Source organism: Pelophylax lessonae (genome assembly GCF_965119305.1).
Source record: "Pelophylax lessonae genome assembly, chromosome: 7".
In the NCBI taxonomy this organism is placed as follows: domain Eukaryota; kingdom Metazoa; phylum Chordata; class Amphibia; order Anura; family Ranidae; genus Pelophylax; species Pelophylax lessonae.
In genome coordinates this window covers 76,614,106-76,639,236 of record NC_138774.1, presented here as the reverse complement: position 1 = coordinate 76,639,236, position 25,131 = coordinate 76,614,106, and the positions used below count along the sequence as shown (strand labels likewise).

Below are 25,131 nucleotides of genomic sequence, written 5' to 3'. Positions count from 1 at the left end.
GTTTATATTTTGGCTCCTTTACTGAGCAAAGTAACAAATACATTGTTATCGCTTTAGAAACAGAATAATTCCTCCTGTGTGCACCAGGTTCCTCACAAATGAAGATAGGTTTTAAAGTCACGGTGAAAAGGTAAGTTCTCCATCAGTCAGGCCTGTTGAAGGGGGTTTCCGCATTATTTTAGAAAAGCTCTCCTGCCCCAACCTAAATTGTCTATAAAATACGAATAAAACCGGTGAGTGAGCAGAGAGACCAGAAAAGAGAACACAAGTGGGAAGTTGGCTGCGCTGACTTCCTGTCTTTATACGATCATCTCCAGCTGGCGAGCGTACTCAATCACTTGCTTGGCTAGTTCTGTGGAAGGGATTGTGGCCTCCTCCGGATTCTGCTGTTGGCTGCTGAAACTGTAGTAGTTGTTTGGGCTCAATACCCAGCCGCGCTGTAGACAACAAAAATTTTTTTTTTACAAATGGGAGGTAAAATGGTTTTTGTTTGAGATATCAAGCACTAGCCCTATACCAGCTGTGTTCAAATAAAAACCGGATTGCAAAAAACACAACAATTTCAGTGAACACATCTATGCTTGTTCTTCCACATAGTTACCGTAGAGATCTGTGGATTAGCCACTAGTGGGAGATCTGCACTGTATTGTAATAATACAGCTTTCCTTATTTAAACAGGGATTGTATAGTATTTTTCAAAGCAAATGAGACCATTTTATGCCAATCAATGTGCATTACAAAGCCCAAACCAAGTTCGGGCAAAAAAAAGCAGTCCCAGCCTCTTGTATAAAGAAAACACACAAAACAGGTCCAGATGCTATGCTTACCGCTGATGCAGTCCTCTTCACTGCACCAGCAATACTGTGCTGATATGCTTCCGAGTTGAAAGACACGCACAGTGATTCAACCCACCTAACATGAAGCCCACGGTATGAAGGCTCTGCCTCTCATTCTGGTCAGGAGATTACTGAAAAAAGAGCAGCCACATAATTACGTGGTGTTGCTCTATGTAGCATTTAGGATCAATCCACCAGAAGTCAAAGATCTTAACATCACATGACTGGACTGAAGACATTGCCAAGGACATAGTTTGCATAGTGGCGATAAATTTGTAGGCGGAGGGAGAACAGGTTATGAACCAGTGTGACTGGCCTTTAAAGCTAAAGTTCACCTTTTGCATCTGTCTTTAGGGGTAACATGGTGCAAATGCCAATTCTCCCACCCTCAAACCTGGGACAGTGGTTGGGGGTCCTTCTACCCTGTGGCCGCTGTTACAATTAACAGGAATTAGTGAATAAATGAACTGCAAGTCCTGTCTTCCACAGCAGACAGACTTGGCATTCCCAATGAACTACGAGTGTGTTAATTAGCACACTCGTAGCTCAATGAATCTTTATACAACTTCAACTGAAAACACGTACAAAAGGTATCGGCAGAGAGCCGGAGAGGAATTTGCAGGTGCCTAACATTGCACCCCCGATCCACCGATCAGATGCATTGCTTTGCAGGCTCCTGAGAAAAATAAATGCTAATTTTTTTTTTTTTAATGAACCTAGCCTTTGAACATAAACAGTGGTACATGTGCCTTCTTGAATAAACCTCTATTTAACTAATGGACTCCAGTTTCCGGTATGGCTCATTTATTCATCAGAGCATAGCTGTGGAGTCGGAGCAATCTTAAGGGTTGGATGTATGCCGTTTAGGTATAATGTAGTGTTTGTACATAAACCAGAAACATTTGCTCATTACATATTCAGCTCTTCTTTGCATTGCAACAGCGTTTGTACTTTAATGCTTTATCAAATCTGGGTCAACCAAATAATTGAAAAACAATGCAATCCCTATGTGGTGGATATTTTATCACAAAAGTCATTGCAGTAGCCCACTTGCTCTGTCTCTAGTAGGTAATCTTCATTTAATACAAGATAGCAAAGTCCGTATGTAAAATTTGTGAAACTCATACATACTGCGTGTATCTGGCTAGTAATACTGAGCTCCTAGACGATTGTTTATGCATCACACATGATCTCAATACTGCAAAATCCCCTGGTTCTATGCAATTACATTAGATATTTTGATCACCTAGAGTTGGAAAGATCCAGGAGGTCAAGTAATGTTATAAATACCTTTTTTGCGTAATCTGTCATTTTCTTAGGAGTGTTGAAAAATAATATTCTGGTGGCTTCATTAAACAGGATCTTCTCATAGGCCTTCTCAATGCAGCCCGCAATCTCATCCCTGAAACATGAACAGTCATCACATCACTATATAAATTCCAAAGAAAGCCTAGACTCGAGAAACAAAACCATTGGAGAAAAGGCTGAAATAAGGACTTCCTTCAATATAGGAAAGGGGTGGCAGAAGAGCACAGGGAAGAAGAGTACTGGGGGGGGGGGAAGATTAGAGAATTGGTCACTTTACCCTAAATAAGCAGTGAATGTCTTTTGTAAAGTTGATTTTAGCTAAAAGTAGAACTAAAGGCAAAACTTAAATTTTCCATTTTTCATTGAGAAAGGAAGGGAGGGTTATAACTAGGGATCGACCGATTATCGGCAAAGCCGATATATTGAGGGCCGATCTGCACTTTCCCCAATATATCAGATTTGGCCCCTGAGGTTACCGATATTTCGGGAAAGTTCTGTACCGGGGTGATGTCTGCAGCTAGAGGCATCACCCTGGTACCGGCGTCCATAACCGAGGGTCGGCTGTCTTGTAGTGACAACCAATGCGGCTGAGAAGCCACTCAGCTGTCATTACATAGCGCACTTCCTGCCACTTTACACGGCTCGCCCGTCCCACTGGGAGACCCGGGCAACCATCCTGCACGGATGTCGAAGACCCGATCAAAGCCGCATTTCGGCTCTGACCGGGTCTTCATGTAAAAACCCGAAGTGTCATGACATCACTTCCGGGTACTCGGTGCCAGATTAAAAAAAAAGACAGTATTCGAAACAGCCAAACTTGGCGTGTTGAATGCTTTTAAGTGCAGAGGAGGGGTTTGGGGTCTTCTAGACCCCCCCCCCCCCCCGATCCCTCCTCAAGGAGTACCTGTGTAAATAAAAAATGTATTTTTAAATGTCCGAAAATATCAGCAAATATCGGGCGTTACTGATATACGATGATCAAAATATCGGTAATAAAAAAAAAAAACGATATTGGTCGATCACTAGTTATAACCCCATGAGGTTTCTTTTGCCATTTGTGTCCCATTGGGGAAGATTACCCTTCAGTTCTTATTCCATAGCCAATACAGGAAGTGATAGGAAATCACTTCACCAGTTAACATCAGGGTCACAGAACCAGTGTCCCCACTGGAATATCTCCCTGCTACTACCGTTATGGTGACAACCGAACATTTGGGATTTTTCTTTCCTTTTAAATTTGGATAAAAATTAAAAAAACGAGAGGGTGAATCTCCCTAATGGGGGCACAGACGGCAATAAAAACCTGGACAGGGGATCTAATCCTTCTACACGCCATCTAAAACAAAAAAGAGAAAGTTTTGCCTTTAGGTATATTTTAACAGGTCAGTGCACCAAACTACAAAAACAACCAAATGACAATACAAAGAATATGTAGCACAATTCTTTCTCTCAATGTAATGAAAGTCCTAGGAAGCCCTTACACAGATTTTATGGTCATTTTATGTAATCTGTTGAAATCTGGTCCACTTACAGACTACTGTGACCAAGGCGCAGCATTATATTTACCTAAACAATAATCGAAGAGTCAATACAAAGCCTGTGAGCACTAACCCAAATTTCGACTTTATAGGGCTTAAAACTTCTAATTAGGATTTAAAAAAGGGTGAAAATGGTTCTAAAGCCAAAAGGTTTTTACCATTTAAAAAGCAATGCCTGCATTAAGGTGAAAAAAAAAAAAAAAAAAAAACTAGTTTCTCCGCCCCCCCCCCCCCCCCCCACTACCCTGCCTAATCGATCCAGTATAGATTCTGTATCGCTATAGGCCTGTGCCCATCTGCAGCAGCTCTTGTTCGCTACAGTACAAACGGCCACTGCCCTCACCAATAACCGTCTTCGCAGCAAGGAGCTCATGCAAAACAAAAACAAAGAAATTTCAAAAGCACAAACTTACTGACCAGCCTACTAACCAACTGAATTGTCCTGTCTAACAGTATGCATTAAAAACAGGTATTTCGTTTGCACATGCGCAAGCTACAGAGCCCCGCCAAGGCACCCCAGTATTTTCTGTAGTACTAACTCTAAATTCTAAAGAACCCCTCATGCGCAGCGCCCTTCATGTGTGCCTTGCTGCAAAGGCCAGTTATAGGCAAGGGCAGTGGCCATTTGTTTGTACTGTTGGAATACTGGTGAGGGGATGTACTGGACATCTTTGCTGCCAAGGTTGCTATATAGTGTTTAGTGTGCCTCTGTGCCTTTAAGGAAGGGTGGGCTCCCTCAAGGCTCAACCTGCCCTCTTCCTATCAATTATAATGCATGTGCTTCCGTTGTGGAGGCTCTCAAAATTCAGAGTTAGGTCTACAGAAAATAACGGGGTGCCTTGACGGGGGCTCTGTAACTTATGCATGCGTTTGCAAATGTGTACAGACTAAACCCCTGCTTTAACGCATACACATGACAATGTTAGACATGACAATTTGGTAGGTTAGCAGGCTGGTCTGTAAATCGAGCTGAGAATTTCTTTGGTTTTGTTTGAGCCTGTGAAAGAGGAGAGAGAACCAGAGCTAGAGACAGCAGTGGGGGCTATTGGCTCCTGCTGCTATCAATCAAATCCTATAAGAGAGCAGATGGCAGGCTCGAGCTGTGCAGCTATAGATGTACATAGCCTGGCTCGAGAGCAAGCCCACATGTGTGCCACCATAGGAAGCAGCTTCCTCATATGGTGGTACAAAGAGAAAAGAGGGAGAGCCAAGATTACCAGCAGGGACCCCCAAAGTGGAGGTCAGGCAACTCTGTGCAATACTGTTGCACAGAGCAGGCAAGTATAACATGTTTGTTATTTTTTTTAAAAAATAGCCTTTCCAAACACTTTAACATTTTTACAATAGCAGACCCCCAACGGATTACTGTCAGACAGTCAAAATCATCACCGGTAGGTGACTAGGTAGAATTACAAAAGATTTCAATAGCTTGGTTTTACGTTACATATAGTTAGGAACACAACAGCTAAGAAGAAATAAAATGAATGCAAATTACAAATACGTAAGCTAGCAAGCAAGCTAAACTTTAAAAAAGTTACCAAAGAAACATAGAAGTCTGACAACAGAAAAAAACAGGTGTTTAAAGCAGTGTTTTTTTGGTCTGAGAACAGGCCTAAATATTTCCCAAGAATTTAAATTCACTTACAATTGATTAGCTCACTACCTATGCTGAAGTCTGCTCCAGGCATCCACTATTCTTTCAGAAAAATACTTGGGATATCAACCTTATAGGACTGCCTAGCACTTGTGGTTCATTCCTGTGCCCTCTCAGTGACAGCATGCCTTCTATATCTCTGCTTAGCCACCACTATCACACCACCTCAATGGCTAAAGAGGCACTGCTGTTTTTTTTAATGGGTAATTAGAAGGAACATAGGGGCTCTTACAGACAGTTCCATATTTATGATACGGTAAAAAAAAAAAAAAAAAAATTGTAATTATATATATATACACACACACACATATACACACACACACACATTTATTTTAAAGCAGAACTCTAGGCAAACCACTAAATATATTTACACATCATACCTGTTCCTGCCAAAAGATTTGCATGTCTTAGGATCCAGTTCTGCGATTTACACGGCACTGCCACATAGCACCGTCCCACTTTTGATCGCACCGTCCCACTTTTGATCTGCTGCAGTTAACACTTACAGGTCTTTTTCCTCCCCCAACTTGTGGCTGGACAGTGAAGGAGCAGCAGCTTACTGATGAGCTCATCTCTTTGTCACTCTACTCTCTTCTTTTAGGCCCCTTTCACACAGGCGGACCGTTCAACGGTTGAACGGTCCCCCCATGCATTCCTATGGCGCATCGGATGGCAGCGGAGACATGTCCGCTGACATCCGACCCGACCCGTCAAATCTGGACGGAAACCCTATTTTCCATCTGTCCAGCGGATGGGATCAGATGAGAACGGACCGACGGTCCGTTCCCATCCGATTTCCCCCATAGAGATGCATGGGGAACTGACAGCTGTGTCTCCGCACACAGCTCGGAGACACAGCTGTCATCCTCCTGCTCAGCGGGGGATCGGCGGCTCGATCCCTCACTGAGAAAAACGGCATCCGTCAGACGGACGGATAGTGTGAAAGGAGCCTTAGTGATATGTTCTTTGTTGGCACAAGGGCACTGCAAAGTACTGATTGGCTCCTCACACTGCTTCTCTCCCACTCTGAGCTCTGCTGTACGAGGACTGTAAGAGGCAAATTCCAGGTCAAATTCAGGTACTTTACTTGTAAAGCCACATTGATCTGTGTCCTATTTGCCTGGAGCTCAGCTTTAAAGTTGCAGTAATTATTTCAAATAGGGCTGATTGCAGTGCAATCCAGATACTCAACTAACCTTATGGTGTCCAGCAGGATGTCAATGAAGAATGTGTAGCTCTCTGCAGGAATGTTTCCTTTGGCCAGAAACACTTTGTTATAACTTCCCTCCATCAAGTACTGAAGAACAGGAAGAGATGGGTTATAAGTGCGATGATGCTGCTGGGTACAAGGTACAGTCTCACATGCAGAGATGACTGCTATAGTTTATTAGGAGAGAGGGTAATAACAGGGATACCTGCTCTAGAGACACTGGGTGCTTTATGTACACATTGGCCTGGATATCTTTAGCAGGTAACCGTTCCAGCTCTGTGTGAAACTCAGCCACTCTGTTCTGTGATAATAGGAATAGGAGGTTCAATCCGAGCAGCTGGTGTTTATATGCAGATTCTGGAAGCTCGTCCCTACAACAGCAAAAACAGAACAACCAACATTTTAAAGAAACACAGTGCTCTGGTTAATAAAGAACAATGGATACTTTAGCTTTATCATATTACAAGATATCTGTAAAGATAAAAGACTAAAAAAAGAAGAGACATGCCAATTTCTCTTGGACAAATATTGCATTGCAATATATATGGACATTGTATTAAGCCAAACAAAATGAGAGGAAGTAGGGGCAGCAGATAGGCACTTTGTTTTTTCTTTGGAGTTTTAGAGGAGGAGCCAAAATGTATAATTGTCCCTTCCTGTCCCATTCAGGTGCGCAGACCCCCCCCCCCCCCTCATGTGCCGTGTCCCTATGGAGTAAGATGTACTTCAGGTATGTTTTACTGACATTCTTTCTATGTAATAGAAGCCCTGAGGTGCATGTGGCACATTAACCCAAAAAGGAAAGTTACACTACTTTGCATCCTCCCCCCTGCCACGGTTTGACAGGTACCCGCTCCCACTTCCAGTCAGACCGCTGTCGGAATCTGTGCGGATGTTTGCTGCCCCCCCCCAGCCTTCTGGTACACATTACAGGTCCCAGAAATCTGCGAGACCATTCACAAAGCGCAGCACGGCTTGCAAATAACACAGTAGGAAACCGGCTGTGAAGCTGGAAGGCTTAACTGCCAGATTCCCTTACCGAAGATGCCTGTACCTGAAGCCGATTAAAGAATCGGCACGGGTGAGAACTGTATTCCTGGACAGGTAAGAGTCCTTATATCAAAAGTCAGCAGCTACAGTATTTGTAGCTGCTGACTTAATTTGTTTGTGGAGCCTGGAGCTCATTTTTAAGGTGCCTGATGTACAGAGTCAGGCTTACATGCTTGCTTTCTCACCCCATTTTGGATGTGGCAACCTATTCTTACTTGTAATCAAAGTAGTAACACTTCAGCTGTGCCATGTATCTTTCAAATGATGGGATGTCCTTCTTAAGAATACTCCACTGTGCGCCAATCTCCAAAACATCTCCTGTAAACAAAATGGTAGAACTGGATGCATAAAAACAGCATGAATAATCTCAGCGGATTAGGACAATAAATTGACAAAATCTAAAATAAAATTTCTGTGTGGAGAGCAACAACTCCTATTGTCAATCAACATCAGATTGGCAGGGTTCAGATCATCAGTGGCAGTCATAAAATGATCAGCACCCATCTGGAATTAAACTGATTAACTTCAGGTTATTACTATAGGATCACAGCTGTCTAGTGACACTATAATAATTTCTCCCACCTACCATAATTTACAGCTAAACTAAAACTAAACTTTTATTATATGTGCAAAGTTCTCTTCCTGGTATTAAAATATAAAAAAAAAAAAAAAAAAAAAATCAAATCTATGTTAAGTTAATAAAATTTCCTCCTTGGAGATTCCTTTTGAAATTGACCACTAGCCGCTCTGCTACATTGCGGTGGTTATGTGTGCCCCACGTACTGCAGGGACCTATAGTATTCTGTAGTAGTCTTCTCAAGGTTTGCACTCCTGCTTTGAACTACAACTGTTCAGAGTGTTGCACACACAGCCAGCGCAAGAGGAACACAGAGCAAAAGCCGCGCCTCTCCACAGCAGCACTGTGTCCCTCTCCTGCAGCCTGTGTGTGTGTGGCACTCTGGATGTACAGTTGTTGAAAGCGTGAAAAAGACTCCTGCAGGATTCCATAAGTTCCAGTGGTACACAGTGGGCACACAACAGTAAAGTAAGAGCGCTGCCTGGGGCCTATTTAGAATCAAGAAGAAAAAAAAAAAAAAAACACTTACCATCAAGTGTGTGTGTGTGTGTGTGTGTGTGTGTGTGTGTGTGTGTGTGTGTGTGTGTGTGTGTGTGTGTGATTTGTATTGAATATAGAAAAGCAATTGCTTTAATACCACCTTAACCACTTGCCGACCGCTCACATTGAGCGTACTGTGGCAAAGTGGCTCGATTCCGTCCAGCGACGTCCCCGTCGCGCGTGCCGCTGTATTCAGACACAGCGGGAGTCGGGCCAGGGGAGGAGAGGTGGTGATCACCACCGCTCTTCCCCCGATCGTCGGGGATCGAGTGAGGAAATCCGCCCGCTTGTGTAAACAAAGCGGACGGATCTCCTATGTGACAGGCAGGGACAGATTACAGGATTCAGCATAGCTGAACCTACGATCTGTGCCTGTGTCACACAGTCCCCTCCCCCCACACACATCAGTAAGCACCAGGCATACATTTAACCCCTTGATCACCAATAAATTTAACCCCTTCCCTGCCAGTGTCATTATTACAGTAACAGTGCATATGTATAGCACTGATTACTGTAGTAATGTCACTGGTCCCCCCAAAAGTGTCAAAAATGTCAGTCAAGGGTCCAAGCTTTCCGCCGCAAAAAAAAAAAAAAAAATTACTCGCAGATCACCGCAATTACTCGTTAAAAAGAAAAAAACAATAAAAATGACAGAAATCTTTCCCGTAGTTAGCAACTGCGATAACTTTTGCGCAAACCAATCAAAACACGCTTATTGCGATTTTTTTTACCAAACATATGAATCAGAAAAAAATTGGCCTAAAATGTTAAAAAAAATTTAGATTTTTACATTTTCTTGGGGGGGGGGGGGGGGGGGGGGGAAATTTCATATAAAAAAAGTGAAAATAGTTATTTTTTCCAAAATGGTCGCTCTTTTTTTATTAATATCGCAAAAAATGAAAAGCGCAGAGGTGATCAAATACCACCTAAAGAAAGCTCTGCTTGTGGGGAAAAATAGGACGTAAATTTAATTTGGGTACAGCGTTGCACAACTGCGCAATTGTCAGTTAAAGTCGCACTGTGCCAAGTTGCAAAAAGTGGCCTGGACGTAAAGCAGGAAAATCTGCACTCCTGTGATCCACAGGAGTAGTACAGCCAAACAAGCTTTGGCTGTACTTTTCTTAAATTAGAAAACCTGTCCTATGCTAGCATGATGAGAATAAGGATCCTAGCTCTCTGTGTGGAAATTGTGTTCTTTCTGCACCCCCTACCCCACCTACTGAGTCAGAACTTAAGCTATCCAATCGAATGGGACCATGAACTTACTATGCAATTGCACGAGTTTTGCCGACAGTGGAACTACAGGTCTGACACAGCAGTGGGAAATTAACTGCATCCAGAACACAGATGAGAATGCGGCCAGCCTTCCGCCATACTGCAAAAGGAACATGGGCCCTGAGCGAACGCGCCCACAGACTTCACCGCTACCAGATGCAGTGCGGCCAAGGATGGACGGCACTCTGTCCAACTTCTTCGCCAGGCACTGGAAAGAGGTGAGAGCGGGTACACTCCTAACACTGTGGAAGGAATCCAGGCCACAAAGAAAACGAGCACAGGTAAGGGATTGTCTCCAGGCAGCTCCTGAGACATGGAGACCCTCCTGCAAAAAGATGGTTCCTTCAGGCAATGTGCTTCCCTTGTCCGGAGGAAACACCAATGACTGGCCACATTCCTGTAGGACTGCCTTTGAAATAGCTGGAGGTAATGAGTTTCCCGTCCCAGTAGGAGATGCTCCATCTCTCGGGGGCTATCCTGGAAGATGACTGGGGAAAGCAGGCTTTCTATGCCAGCTGTGGTTACTTTCTTAATAAAAGAAAACCGCAAGACTTTGCACACACCTTTTGTTTTAATGTATTTGAAACATATATAGCAATGTTTTGAGGGGTTTGGTCTTCCTTTTACTTTTTTTTTTTTTTTTTTTAATGTGGGACAATAAGCTGTTTGTTCTTTTTTGTGTATATAGAAATTGTATAAAAAACACCCTGTTTAATAAAAATTTTAATTACAAAAAAATTATAATATATGTGCGCATAACAGGTGCTGGGATGTTTTTCACAACAGATACTCTGGGAAATCATTAAAAAAATAGTGCAAAAAGGAAAGATTAAAACAGTGGCCAACTCCAACCAGGTTTACTTCCTGCTGTCTTAACAGTAAAAGATGAATTTTGATTGGCTACTGCAGGTTACTGCAACTGCCCTTTACCTAAATGAAATCAACCAAGTTAAAAGACTACAATAAATTATATTTGATGTACAAATGTTATCACCATCACCTTTCAAGAAGTTTTGGTAAAGAAAAAAAAAAAAAAAAAAGGAAGGTTTGCTGGGCATAAAGCAAACGCCTGTGGAAGGCTGTGTTTACCCACACCGGAATGCACAGGTGTTTCACGCATGATATCGATTTGGACGCAGCCTGTAAAGAAAGATGCTGCTACCAATCTGACATCCGTTTGCCTTCAGGGCAGTGCACCCACATTAAAGTCAGATTGGCAGCAGCATCATCCGTGTCCATGCAGCCACTGGGTCTCAACTGACATCAGTGTGACCGCCTGCAAATCTGTGCATCCTCCTGCAGGTAAAATGCAGCCCTTCATGAGTGCACCATCCAGAATTCCCCCGTGTAAATGAGGCCTTAAGGCTGAGTGTACTTACTAGCCAAGACAAGCTGCTGTTTGGTCAACTTGGTGTCTGTAGTCGGTAAGAAATTTTGCTCCAGGAGAGACAGCTGTAACAAGAGGAAATTAAAAACATTAGGAGGTCTGTATACCAATAACTGGATCCATTCGGTTTTCTGGGGATGCACTTATTTCTTAAAGAGGTTCTAAAGTGTATTTACTAGCAGCTCCCCCCCCCCCCTAAACACTTACCTATTCTCGATCCAGCGGTGTGCCTGTTTGCTGCAGTTCTTCTCTCCGCTTCCTGATCTCCCAGGAGACTCCGATGGCAGCCATAGGCTGCTGCTGCTGTCAGTCAAAACCAGTGAGGAGAGAGTGAGGAAAACCAATGAGGAGAGAGCGAGGGGCAGGAGCAAGCCACGCTGTGTGTGTCAATGGATATACACAACCTGGCTTGGGAGCACGCCGGTACGAGTGCTCCAATAGCAAGTGGCTTGCTATGGGAGCATTCACAGAAGGAGGAGCCAAGTGTCCCAGCAGGTGACCTAAGAGGAGGTGGTTTGGGGCTGCACTGTGCAATAACATTGCCCAGAGCAACTGAGTATAAACCTATTTATTTTAGGGGAAAAAAAAGGGTTTACAACAGCTTCAAAGTTGTGCCTCAATAAAGGAAACATTCATTTAGCATTACTGATTAAAAATGTGGAACCTGGAGCTGAACTATGGGATGTAAGTAAATTTCACCTAACAGTAGCACCAGCTATAGTTACAAATGCTGCTAATAAGTTACTAAACAACCCGTCTATTCCAGTGACGTCATCGCTGCAATTCCATAAAAAAACGCTTCAGCTGAGCACTCGGAAGAAGAAGTATAATGGAGGAGGACGTATCACATCTGTTCTTCTCTCAAATCGGCCAATAGACACTACAGTTTTATACCATAGGTATTGAAGGGAGTTATTTGCATAGCCTGCCAACTGCAAAAGAGGGCCGTGGCAGACCATCACACCCCTGGCCCACCAGTCACACTAGGAGATGGGACAGACCAGGAATTTCCAGTGTGGTTTTAAGAACAGGAGTCCAAAGCCAGCCATAGATTATTCAAATCTCGACAGCCGTGAGAAAACAGCTTTGTGGGAGGGATTCCCCCATCAACACTGTGTTGATGGGGGGGGGGGGGGGAAACATCAAGCGATTTTCTTTCCTGCAACCAAATAAAATTGCACTGTCTTTAGCCGGCTTAAGACTCCCGGGTCCACCCACTACAGTGAGTAGGGACATAATGACATCATCGCTCACTGAAAACAGGACTGACAAGAACAGTGGCTGCACCCGCAGTGCGCATTCAACAGAAGAGTATGAGGAAAAGAGTTTGGTTATTGCAAAAGAGACATTGCATGCCTCTTCTACCATAAAGAGCTGCCTGCTTGTAGTTTATTGGTTAAAGCGGTTGTATACCCCCCAAAAAAATAAAAATCATGCAAGAAAATGGCACACTGTGCTAGCATGCATTGCATACTAGCACATTAAGAAATACCTTCAAACAAAGCCCCCGGCAGTGGCTGACATGTTCCCCCGGCGTTTCTTCCAGGTTCACTGAACGGAGTGGCCGGAGCCACGATGACATCACTCCTGCTTATGTGCGCGAGAGCCCTCGGCTGCAGCACGATATGCCAGACCTTCAGAGCGCATGCGCCGCTGACATCAGCAGCTGCATTCAGGGTGAATATCTCCTAAACAATGCACATTAAGGAGATATTCATTTTACCTACAGGTAAGCTTACCTGTAGGTAAAAAAAAAAAAAAAACACACAAAGCGGGGTAAACAACCACTTTAACCACTTGCAGCCTGCCCCATGCACATGTATCACATTTAAGCAGGCTGCGGTTAATGCACTTTCCCAGGGCATTTTGCATTTTTTTCACATGTTTTCAATGTATTTTTATGCATTTTTGGATCTGTTGTCTTGCAGGAGAAACCAGCAAAAACCCAGCAGACATGCATAAAAACTGCAAGCACTGCATTTTTGATGTATTGCGATTAAGGTCTATGGAACCCAAAAACGCAACCTGCTATGAAAAAAAAAAAAAAAAAAAAAGTCCCTGACCCTTTACAAAAACCGCACGGATGTGAACATGATGGAAAAAAGGACTGTAGTGTGTTTTCACACAACTGAAAATGCACAAAACAAAAAAACATAGGTGTAAACCAGGCGTAGGTTCCAGCAAACCAGCATCATATCATTGCTCCCTCAATGAAACTTTACAGCATTTCAACCATTGAGGGAAAGATGTCCTAGAAGCTGGATACACCCTATACAATTTTCTTTAGATTTTTTTTGTTTAGATTTACCAAAACCATATAATATGAGGTCAAACCTAAACACTTTAAATTTGTACGCAATCAGGCAGGCCCTTGCACTACATAGTTGAAGGTAAATCTAAGGGAAATCAAAAACACAAAAGTTGTATGGTGTGTATTCAGCTTTAGGCTCTATTCACAGCCAATTGCGGCAAAAAACGCAATGCTGTCGCCCAAAAGAAGCTCATGTTCCTTTTCTGAGCCACGAGCGTTGCAATTGCAGTGCAAATTGCGGCATGATTAGGGTGCCCTTAAGAAGTAGTGACGTCGCAAACGAGTCCTGCGTTTTGCAGCAATTTGAAATCATGGGCAGAATTGTCGATTCCACCCGCAATCAGGTGTCTTAGGGAATGTATCAGTTGCAGTCAACTTATTCTATCACTGGCAATGCGCTGCCAATGTGACATGGCCCTAAATATGTTCAGGACGCTGCAAGAGGATCCTCCAAGATGCTGCTTAGCCCCTTGGGAGACAAAGCCTTTTTCTGACATGTTAAAATGATTATTTTTTGCAAGAAAATTACTTCGAACCCACAATTTTTTTTTAAGCAGAGACCCTAGAGAATAAAATGGTGGTCGTGGCATTATTTTAGGTCACACTGTATTTACGCAGTGGTCTTTCAAGACTCATTGGCTAAGACAGCAGCGGCGCCATTGGCTCCTGCTGCTGTCAAAGTCAGCTAGCCAATCAGGAAAGGGGGGGGGGGGTGGGGCCAGACAACAGCTCTGTGTGAATGAATACACCTGTGATTTGGCGCTGGTGCTCCCATAGAAAGTTGCTTGTTGTGGGGGCACTTAAAGAAAGAGAGAGGCCGGGAGAGCCGAAGAGGGACCTGAAAAGAGGAAGATCCAGGCTGCTCTGTGCAAAACCAACTGCACAGAAGTAAAACATGTTTATTTTTATTGAAAAAAATATTATTCTGACACTTCGCTCCTACATGTGAAAATCTACTTTTTTTTTGCTATAAAATTATATATATATATATATATATATATATATATATATATATATATATATATATAGCAGAGACCCTATACAGTGCCTTGTAAAAAGTATTTACTCCCACTCAGCCTGAAGTTCAATGTTTTGTTAATCTGAATTTTATGTGATGGATTAGAACACAATAGTCATTCACCCCCTTTGTTATGAAGCCCATAAAAAGCTCTGGTGCAACCAATTACCTTCAGAAGCCACATAATTAGTGAAATGATGTCCACCTGTGTGCAATCAAAGTGTCACATGATCGGTCTTTACATATACATACCTTTTTTGAAAGGCCCCAGAGGCTGCAACACCTAAGCAAGAGGCACCACTAACCAAACATTGGCCCCTCATGCAGCCAATCGGACCAAGATCGGTCCGATTGGCTGCTTCTCTGCCCGCTGGTGGCCATGTAAACAAGGGGTTGGAACAGGAAGTGAAATACTTGTCGCTCCCAGTTTCCGGGGGGGGGGGGGGGGGTGGACGTCAGTTCCTCTCTCTCTGTCCCATGTAGCCATCGCCGCATCGCTTCAAGCCTGCGCAATGGGACCGGAGAGACCGGGAGAGGCAGCAGCAGGAGGGGGGTGGGACCCCCTTCCGCCATCCACGGAAGTGATCGAGTGGTTAAAGCGGTAGTATCCCGCTTTTTGACACTTACCTACAGGTAAGCCTATAATAAGGCTTACCTGTAGGTATAATTAATATCTCCTAAACCGGCACGGTTTAGGAGATATTTGCAGTGCATGCGCTCTGAAGGTCCGGGGGGACCTTCAGTTTTCCTAGCCGGCAGCTTGCCGGAAAATCATGCGCGGGAGTGACGTCATCGCGGCTCCGGCCAATCACAGAGCTGGAGCCGCCGAACCCGGAAGAGACGCTTCCGGATCATGGCGGCGCCCGCAGCGATGTCCGGGGGCCCGCGTCGGGGCTTCGTTCTAAGGTAAGTAATGCATAATGAGCTAGTATGCGATGCATACTAGCTCATTATGGCTTTGTCTTGCAGGTTTTTTTTTTCATTTTCGGGTTTACAACCGCTTTAATTTGTGGCTTTGTAAAGAATCGCCGGCTGAAAATAATGGTACCTGGATAATGCCTGTAGATGCAGGCATTATCCTGGTATAACCACTAAAACCCAAGGATTTACAGTCATGTCTTCGGGTGGGAAGTGGTTAAAGGCCAAGCCTTTTCTGACACTTGTTGCTTACAAGTTAAAATTTTTTTTTTTTTGTCTGGAAAATTACTTTGAACCCCCAAACATATATATATTTTTTTTAGCAAAGACTAATACGCCAAGAATCGTGATCTTTATTCTAAGCATAAAAATTGGGATTCTCATTTTATCCAAAATCGTGCAGCTCCAATACATACCTAACATGTCATACTTTTAAACTGCGCATGCTCGTGAAATGCCGACACACTACAGTACCTTAAAATCTCTATAGGCGGTGCTTAAAAAAGTTTTAACGTTTACTAGTTTAGAGGTACTGAGGAGGTCTAGTGCTAGAATTATTGCTCTCGCTCCAACGATCGCAGCGATACCTCACATGTGGTTTGAACACTGTTTACATTTGCGGGTGCGACCTACGTATGCCTTCGCTTCTGCGCACGGAGGGATGGGGGCGCTTTTTTTCTTATTTTACTTCATAGTTTTTATTTTTACACTGTCCTTTTAATTTTTTGGATTGATTTTATTAACGTCACAAGGAATGTAAACTTCCCTTGTGACAGCAATAGGCAGTGACAGGTACTCTTTATGGAGGGATCTTTAAGACCCTAAACTCCTCCTCTGCACTTGAAAGGATTCAAAATGCCCAAAAAAAATCTGCATTTTGAATACTATTTAAGACTTCAGTAAACCAGAAGCGATGTTGTGCCATTACTTCCGGGTTCCTACAAAGGAGAAGCGGCGATTCAAAGCAAATTCCGGCTTTGTGCTGGTTGGGTCTCCAGGTGGGACAAGAGACCTGGGCTGAGCGGTGGGGGACGTACCCTCCTGCTGCTTGTAATAAAAGCAGAGCAGCTGCTTGGCCGAACCGGTTATTGTTACAAGAGAGCCGACCGTCGGCTCTAGCATATACGGTACCGGGGTGATACCTCTAGCTGCAGGCATCACCCCGATACAACCTCTAAAAGTATAAGGCCACATATTTGCGCTATGTCAGCGTCAAGGGATTACCTAGCTTGGGACACTTCAATGACAGGTCACATAGTTCACTGGCTGGAGAAGAGGCTTCTTCCATCAACCTCTCCTGCAGAAGTAGTCATGACCCTTCCTATTTACATTGTGGGGGTTCAATGCAGAGCACCAAGAGGCACCATACTACACTGAGCTTATCATATACACAACTGTCACAATGTGTAGTAGAACTAAAGGCAAAACTTTTTCCCCCATTTTGAGAGAGTAAAGCTGGATACACACTATACAACTTTTGTTGGTAGATTTCCTTTAGATTTACCTTCAACTATGTAGTGCAAGGGCCTGCCTGATTGCATACAAATTAAAAGTGTTTAGGTCTGACATATTATATGGTTTTGGTAAATCTAAAGGAAAAAAAAACTAAAGAAGATTGTATAGTGTGTATCCAGCTTAAAGCCCCGTACACACGTTCAGATAATCAGACTAACATCGAATTCAACAATGCGTACTAACCGTATGATTTTTGTCGTACGATTCTGGAAAAGCTTCCTGGTTGCTTAGCTACGTATCAGATGGTGCAAAACAAAAACAATGGCAGCCAGGCTTTTTCCGTGCTATTTTAGTGTTTCTGATCATGCGCGGTCTTTGTCGATCGATTTTTAGCGGACGCATTGTGTACTGATGAAACGATTGTCGTTTGCGGTGCTATCGTACGACAGAAGTTTTCCTGTTTGTCCCTTCAGATTTTGTTGGACCAACTGTCGTGATTGGCTGTCGACAGCTGTGTACCAACGATCAGATTATCGTGCGATCAGGTCGAAAGCGAGTTTTATCGTGCGATTATCAGAACGTGTGTACGGGGCATAAGGCTCTGTTTACACTTGCATCAAAGTGATTGTAAAGACGCGTTTAAAAAAAAAAAAAAAAAAAACATGTATTACTTACCGCCTCTGTGCAGTTGGTTTTGCCCCTCTCTCTCTCCCGATTGGCTAACTGTTGTGATTGACAGCCTTGGAAGCTGATGGCGCTGCAACTGTGTCCCAGCCAATCAGGAGGGAGAGTCCCTGACGGCCTCGTGGACATCGCTGGACAGATAAGGACTTCAGGTAAGTATAAGGCCCCTTTCACACTATCCGTCCGTCGGACACAGCTGTCAGTTCCCCATGCATCTCTATGGGGGAAGATCTGATGGGAACAGACCATCAGTCCGTTCTCATCCGATCCGCTGGACGCATGGAAAATAGGTTTTCCATCAGCCCAGATTTGACGGATCGAATGTCAGCGGACATGTTTCCACTGACATCCGATCCCCCATAGAGATGCATGGGGGGGGGGGGGGGGGGACCGTTCAGATCCACCAAAAAAAAAAAACGGTCAGGGGGATCTGAACGGTCCGCCTGTGCGAAAGGGGCCTTATGGGGTGGCTGTTACACACAGAAGGCTTTTTATCTTAATCCAAAGAATGCATTAAGATAAAAAAAAAAAAACAAACTTCTGACTTTTCAACTCCTTACAAAGCAGGAGATTGAGGTGCATTTTTAACTCTCCTCAAACTCCTAGAAAAGTAGTCTGTAAGTAATAATATGGATACAGCGCTGTGCACATTATAACATGACACATGTATGTTGCGTTTCCTAAAAAAACTCCACTCCTTTCATTTAAGTCTATGGTAACGCTCCATAAATGGGGCAGCACACGTTTGCGGCGGGTTACGTCTTGTTCACAACAGCCAAAAAAAATTGGCATCTGGGAAGCGTTTTTAACCACTAAAGGCCCGTACACACGTGCAGATTGTTGGCCGAAAAGAGTCGGCCGACGACCGATTTTCGGCTTGTTAGTACGATGCTTCCGACAGCGCACTTTCGGCCGAACAGAATCTGTCGTGCAAGCATTAAAATTTTTGTATGCCGACACCAGAACGGCTGATTGTTCGCCAGTCAGTACATATTTCGGCCGACAGACAGCAGATTTGCAAGACTGGGCATGCTCAGAAAAGAAAAAAAAAAGACAAGGAAAGTTAACCAGCACATGACATCACTTCTGCAGTCTGCAGTCTCCTTTGTAAGGAGTTGAAAATAGGGTTTCCATCCGTCCAGATTTGATGGATCGGATGTCAGCGGACATGTCTCCGCTGACATCTGATGCCCCATAGGAATGCATGGGGGGACCGTTCAGATCCGCCAAAGAAACGGACAGGCGGATCTGAACGTTCCGCCTGTGTGAAAGGGGCCTTAGGAAAACCTGCAGTGAAGCCTTGCTAACTTCTAGGTGACCTCGCAATAGTGAGGTCACTAGGAAGTGGGGATGGGTACCTGTTAAAAACAGGTACCTGCCCCCCCAAAAGGGGCCAAATGTGGCAGCGAGAGGGGGGGAGGGAACAAGCGAAACTTCCCCTTTTGGGTGGACCCCTGCTTTAAGAGTTCCCTTCACTGGAACGAAGGAGCCAAGCTCAACCCAACAACCAACAACCCCACACCATAATCCACCCGCCAGCAAATGATTTGGATCAGTGCAGACAGCACCACAGGGCATTTTTACGGCTGCTTTTAGGAGCGTCAGACTTTTTTGCAGCTGAAAAACTCCCCTCCATGTTATTCTATGGCCTCAAGCGCACACACAGGCTTTTAGGAGCTGTAAGTGGCATAGGCATTTTTAAGCTGTACAAAAAAAAAAAAACAGGCACGTGCGTTGTGGAGCAGCAGCATTGAGCTGTAAAAACGCCTGACGCTGCTAAAAGCTGCATACAGCGTTTGGCCACGTCAGACGTTTTTAAGCCATAGTCGTTGGATTTGAGGGTTGCAAAATAGAAGGCAGAGAAAGGCTGCTAAACGTGGTTAAAACGTGCATTAACGCCAATACAAAGTGCTTCTAAAAGGCCGTTTTTACAGCTGCTTTTTCCTGGCATCAGAACTGGCTTTGCACCTCCTTTTTTCTAACGCCCCGTGTGCATGAGGCCTAAGTAGGGTGGGCTCTAAGACCCACACACTGTACATAGGTGTGGATGGGTAGCTGAGCTTTCTGTACTGAAGGCGCACACAGAGTGCAGTAACCAAGCTGTCAAGGTGTCGGCAGGCCCGATCATGTGACCATGATGGCCGCCTATCACCTTGGTCATGTGATCAGACAGACCTTCCCAGGTGTAATAGCCCAGGTAAAAAGGGACAGAGCAGGAAACACAGATCATTCATAGAGGCGGAGGAGGGGAGGTGAGCAGCGCCATCCGCTCCCCTTTACAGGAATGACAGCAATCCTGGCCTGTTTGATGTTCCATATTACTGGGAATCAGTGCCATCTTAAGTGCATTAAAGGGCCCCGGGAAATGCAGTGCACTGGGGCCCGGCCTTCACAATCACCCACCAGAATAAAAATGCTAATTATTGATAAGGCGATATTTATTGGTACAGCAGTGCCAGGCTAATGGCAGCTTCCAAGTTGGGTGGTTGGGTCCGGTGAACACACACACGGATGGGAGTCAGACTCGACTGTCCTGTGTGTGCCTGACAGGCATTCCTGCAGTTGTGGGCTCCCCCCCCCCCCCGCGGCCCAAGTGGCCAGACAGCAGCACAGGGCCGACAGTCGCTTGCCTCCTGCTAAGTTTGGCGGCAGGATGCACACGAGAATGGGGACTAATACTTGGCTGGGTAAGTGGGGCCTCCGGGCAACTGCCCAGTGTGCCCATTTGGTAAGACGGCCCTGCTGGGAAGGGTAGGGGGTGCTGAGGTGACGTGAGGTCACAGTACAACCCAGCCGAGTGTCCCTTCATGTCTATGAGCCCCTTAGGGTGGGGGTTTAGTTTACTAGACCTACAATGCTTTGTTTACATGTGTATCTGGCCCCTCCCCCCATCATACTATTGCTATGTGTGTCCACACAAGCACTGAGCTGCTCCCCAGCCTCAGCTGCCCCCCCTCCCCGGTAATCAGCCCTCCATGCTCACCTTCAGCTTGCCCAGCACATCTCCGCACTTGCCCAGGTTAGGGCTCTTCTTATTCCACTCGGCCTTCAGCTGTTCATACATGGCGGCCACCTGTCTGATCCCTGCTCCGTCCGCCCCGTTCACCGCCATCTCTACAATGAATCGGCAACTGCAGGACAAGGCATGCCGCAACCGTGCGTCATCCCGTACTCGCTCTACGCCCTGGCGTCACGTCCGCCGGCTCGGACATGGCCATTTTGAGAAAGGGCAGCGGAGGAAACACGCCTCAGTTCTTCACAAGGATGCCGCCAGGTACGCCTGCAGAGTGCAAAACCAGCGTAACGAATGATTTATGATCCCGCACAGAATAGACCTTCGCTCTGTTTTCAGCCACCAGGTTGCCGCCATTAATCAGCTCATAGGTTGAGGTGCTGACGGTTTCCTCAACAAAGATGGCCGCCTTGGTTGTTTGTATGAGCGGAACACTTCTGAGGGGAGGAGTTATCTGCGTGGGAGGAGTTATCTGCGTGGGAGGAGTTATCTGCGTGGGAGGAGCAGCTAGTTGCCAGGTACTGGAACCAAGGAGGACTGAGTTCACTGTCAGTGTGAACAATGAGTGGAGGCCGTATACTGTATTGCTGAATAAGAAGAAGCAATAACAGTCATTTACGGCTCATGAATATGGGCGCCTTCGCTGTGCCGTGTAAAAAAACAGCTTATTTTATTGTCCGGTAACCCCCGGTGCTGTGTGTCCATAGACATAAATGGGTGAAGGCAGCTACACCGCTATACCTCATTACTTCTTATACCCTCTTCATGATCTGGCCATTTTTTTGCGATACAGCACGGCATTACTTTAACCACTTTACCACCGGAGGATTTTGCTGTCTTACGTCTGGGCCACTTTTTGCGATTCGGCGCTGTGCGACTTTAACTGACAATTGCGCGGTCGTGCGATGCTGTACCCAAACTAAATTTACGTCCTTTTTTTCCCACAAACAGAGCTTTCTTTTGGTGGTATTTGATCACCTGTGCGCTTTTAATTTTTTGAGATATTAATAAAAAAAGAGCTAAAATTTTGCGAAAAAATTGACATTTTCTACTTTGACAGTTAAAAAATATCCAATATATTCAATTTTTGTCATATAGTTAGGCCAAAATGTATTTCGCTGCATATCTTTGACAAAAAAAATCCTCAATGAGTGTATTTTTAACCGCTTTAAGACTGAAAGATTTTACCCCATTCCTGACCAGGCCATATTTTGCGTTTCGGCACTGCGTTATTTTAATGGACAATTGCGCGGTCATGCGACGCTGTACCCAAATTAAGTTAATGTCCTTTTTTTCCCCACAAACAGAGCTTTCTTTTGGTGGTATTTGATCACCTCTGCAATTTTTACTTTTTGAAAAAAAGAGCGACAATTTTGAAAAAAAAAAAAAAAAACAATATTTTTTACATTCTGATATATAACATTCCCCAAAAAAATTTAAAAATTAAAATTTTTTAACATTTTAGGCCAATTTGTTTTCTGCTACATATTTTTGGCAAAAAAAATCACAATAAGCGTATTTTGATTGGTTTGCGCAAAAGTTATTGCGTTTACTAACTACGGGAATGATTTGTCATTTTTATTGTTTATTTTTTTTACTAGTAATGGCGGCAAACTGCGTTTTTTTTTGCGGGACTGTGACATTGCGGCGGACAGATCGGACCCCTAACTGACATTTTTGACACTTTTGGGGGGACAAGTGACATTACTACAGTAATCAGTGCTATACATATGCACTGTTACTGTAATAATGACACTGGCAGGGAAGGGGTTAACACTGTGAGTGATCAAGGGGTTAAATGTATGCCTCATGCTTACTGACATGTGTGGGGGGAGGTGATTGTGTGACACAGACACAGATCGCAGGTTTAGCTATGCTGAATCATGTAATCCGTACCTACCTGTCACATAGGAGATCCGCCCGCTTGGTTTACACAAGCGGGCGGATTTCCTCACTCGATCCCGACGATCGGGGAAGAGCGGCAGTCATCACCGCCTCTCCTCCCCTGGCCCGACTCCCACTGTGACTAAATACAGCGGGAGAGAGCCTCCGGCGGCGCGCGCGCCGCGGGGAGGGGGCGGGATCCAGCAACGTAGGTATACGTCGTTGGACGATAACAAGCCACTTTGCCGCAGTACCCTCAATGTGAGCGGTTGGCAAGTGGTTAACTGACAATTGCGCGGTCGTGCCACACTGTTCCCAAATAAGATGATGTCCTTTTTTTCCACAAATAAAGCTTTCTTATGGTGGTGATAAATCACCTCTGCGGTTTTTATGTTTTATCGCTAGAAGCAAAGAACTACTGACAATTTTGAAAAAAAAATATATATATTTTTTACTTTGTGCTATAAAACACATCCAAAAAAATGTAAAAAATCGCATTTCTACATCAGTTTAGGTCAATATGTATTCTGCTACATGTTTTTGGTAAAAAAAAAAATCCTATTGCGTGTATATTAATTGGTTTGCGCAAATGTTACAGCGTCTACAAACTATGGGATTATTTTATTTCATTTTTTTTACTAGTAATGGAAATCAGAGACTTCTAGCAGGACTGCGATTTTACAGGGGACAAATCTGACACTTTTTTGGGGACCAGTGATATTACTACAGTAATCGGTGCTTAAAATATGCACTGTTACTGTAATAATGTCCTTGGCAGGGAAGGGATTAACATCAGGGGCAATCAAAGGGTGTGCCTTGGGAGTGCTTACTAACTGTGGGGGAGGTGCTTTTACTACTTGAGGCTGGGTTCACACCGCTGTGCGGAGCTGCTCACAGCAGGGGGCCTGGAGCATCCGTGTTCTCTGTTTCAGGGATGAATCAGGCCCAATGTTTTGGCTGGATTCGGACCTGAAACGGACCAGAAGACGCACAGGACTCTTGTGCAAACCGCTCCGCAGCCGTCCCGGAGCTGTCTGAACCGGCTCCATTGACAGCCTGTCACAGTCTCCAGACATGCAAATTGGATGCGGGAAAATCCATATCAGGGGTGATCTAAGGGTTAAAGCGGAGTTCCAGCCACAAAATCGACATAATCTATTTTGGGCCATCTGCTTGCTTTTGATCACCTGAAAAAGAAATGGATAGTTACAATATTTTTTTTTTTGTTTACTTACCTTGTTATTGAAGAAAAGTACAGTATACTCTCCTTTCTTCCACTTCTTCCCTCTGCACCCGCGGCCCGCGCCATCACTTCCTATTCTCATTGATTCCTGGGAGCTGAACGTCATCGCTCCCAGGAATCAATGCGCCTACACCGGCCCCGCTCGTCACTTCCGGTGCGGCGCCTCATTCCCTGCTAAACAGCTTCTGGGCATGCCCTGAAGCTATTGAGGGAATGACGCGCCCACACCGGAAATGACGAGCGGGGCCGGTGCAGGCGCATTCTGGGAGAAGAGGACGCGCTGGCTTCAGCTGCCCACATCCGAGATGGCAGCGCTGGAGAAGAAATTTTCAAGGTAAGTGCGACCCGGGACAGTACAGAGGCTATCCATTGTGGAATGTACTAGCCCTGACTGTCCCGGGGGTATTTTTATTGAAAAAACATTTTCGTGGCCGGAACTCCGCTTTAAGTCACACCCAAAACCTAGAAGTGCAGAATCATGTTTATATAAGTGATTCTGCGCAGAGCGGCCACCCTGTGGCAGTAGATCTTCTATGGGGCGGTCGTAAAACGGTTTACCACTTGCTTACCAGGCCATAGACAAAAGACCTCCTCGGTCGGAAGTGGAATACCGGGGCTATGGCGGCAGGAATGGGCTGTAACCCTGGTATTGTTTTTTTCAACCAGCGATTCGCTAACCAATAAAAGTGGTCTGAGTGGCAGATTTGCCGCTGGGTCACTTTTAGAAGTGGTGAGAGGGTCTACGAAAGGAGAGGATCATGCTCTGCTTCACTATGTCACAGTACATGTTGGCATTCATGGTTCCCCCAATGAAGTGTAGCTCCCCAGTGTCGGCAGCACTCATAGAGCCCCAGACCATGACACTCCCACTACCATGCTTGACTGTAAGCAAGACACTTGTCTTTGTACTGCTCACCTGGTTGCCATCACACACGCTTGACACCATCTGAACCGAATAAGTTTATCTTGGTCTCATCAGACCACAGGACATGGATCCAGTAATCCATGTCCATAGTCTGCTTATCTTCAGCAAACTGTTTGCAGGCTTTCTTGTGCATCATCTTTAGAAGTGGCTTCCTTCTGGGATGACAGCCATGCAGACCAATTTGATGCAGTGTGCGGCGTATGGTCTGAGCACTGACAGACTGACTCCCCACACCCCTTTAATCTCTGCAGCAATGCTGGCAGCACTCATACATCTATTTCCCAAAGACAACCTCTGGATATGAC

General features: G+C 44.8%; 1 protein-coding gene across 1 annotated transcript; it reads right to left on the bottom strand.

Moving 5' to 3' along the window:
• Positions 1-20,907, bottom strand: PSMD8 (proteasome 26S subunit, non-ATPase 8). Its single transcript, XM_082264680.1, has 7 exons — positions 20,745-20,907; positions 11,368-11,440; positions 7,812-7,914; positions 6,752-6,917; positions 6,533-6,633; positions 2,127-2,238; positions 1-437 (listed from the first exon to the last, which is right to left on the bottom strand). Exons 1-7 carry the CDS (start codon positions 20,871-20,873, stop codon positions 300-302), a joined length of 822 nt encoding a protein of 273 aa, XP_082120806.1. The 5' UTR covers positions 20,874-20,907; the 3' UTR covers positions 1-299.
• Between the last annotated feature and the right edge of the window lie 4,224 nt (positions 20,908-25,131).

Bases quoted from the DNA above. Each gene is read 5' to 3' on its own strand.
- PSMD8 (XM_082264680.1), bottom strand. From the start codon at position 20,873: ATGGCGGTGAACGGGGCGGACGGAGCAGGGATCAGACAGGTGGCCGCC. The intron at 11,441-20,744 runs GTGAGCATGGAG...CTCTTGTTACAG, and splicing joins ATGTGCTGGGCAAGCTGAAG to CTGTCTCTCCTGGAGCAAAA. The intron at 6,634-6,751 runs GTATCCCTGTTA...CCTGTTCTTCAG, and splicing joins ACCCAGTGTCTCTAGAGCAG to TACTTGATGGAGGGAAGTTA.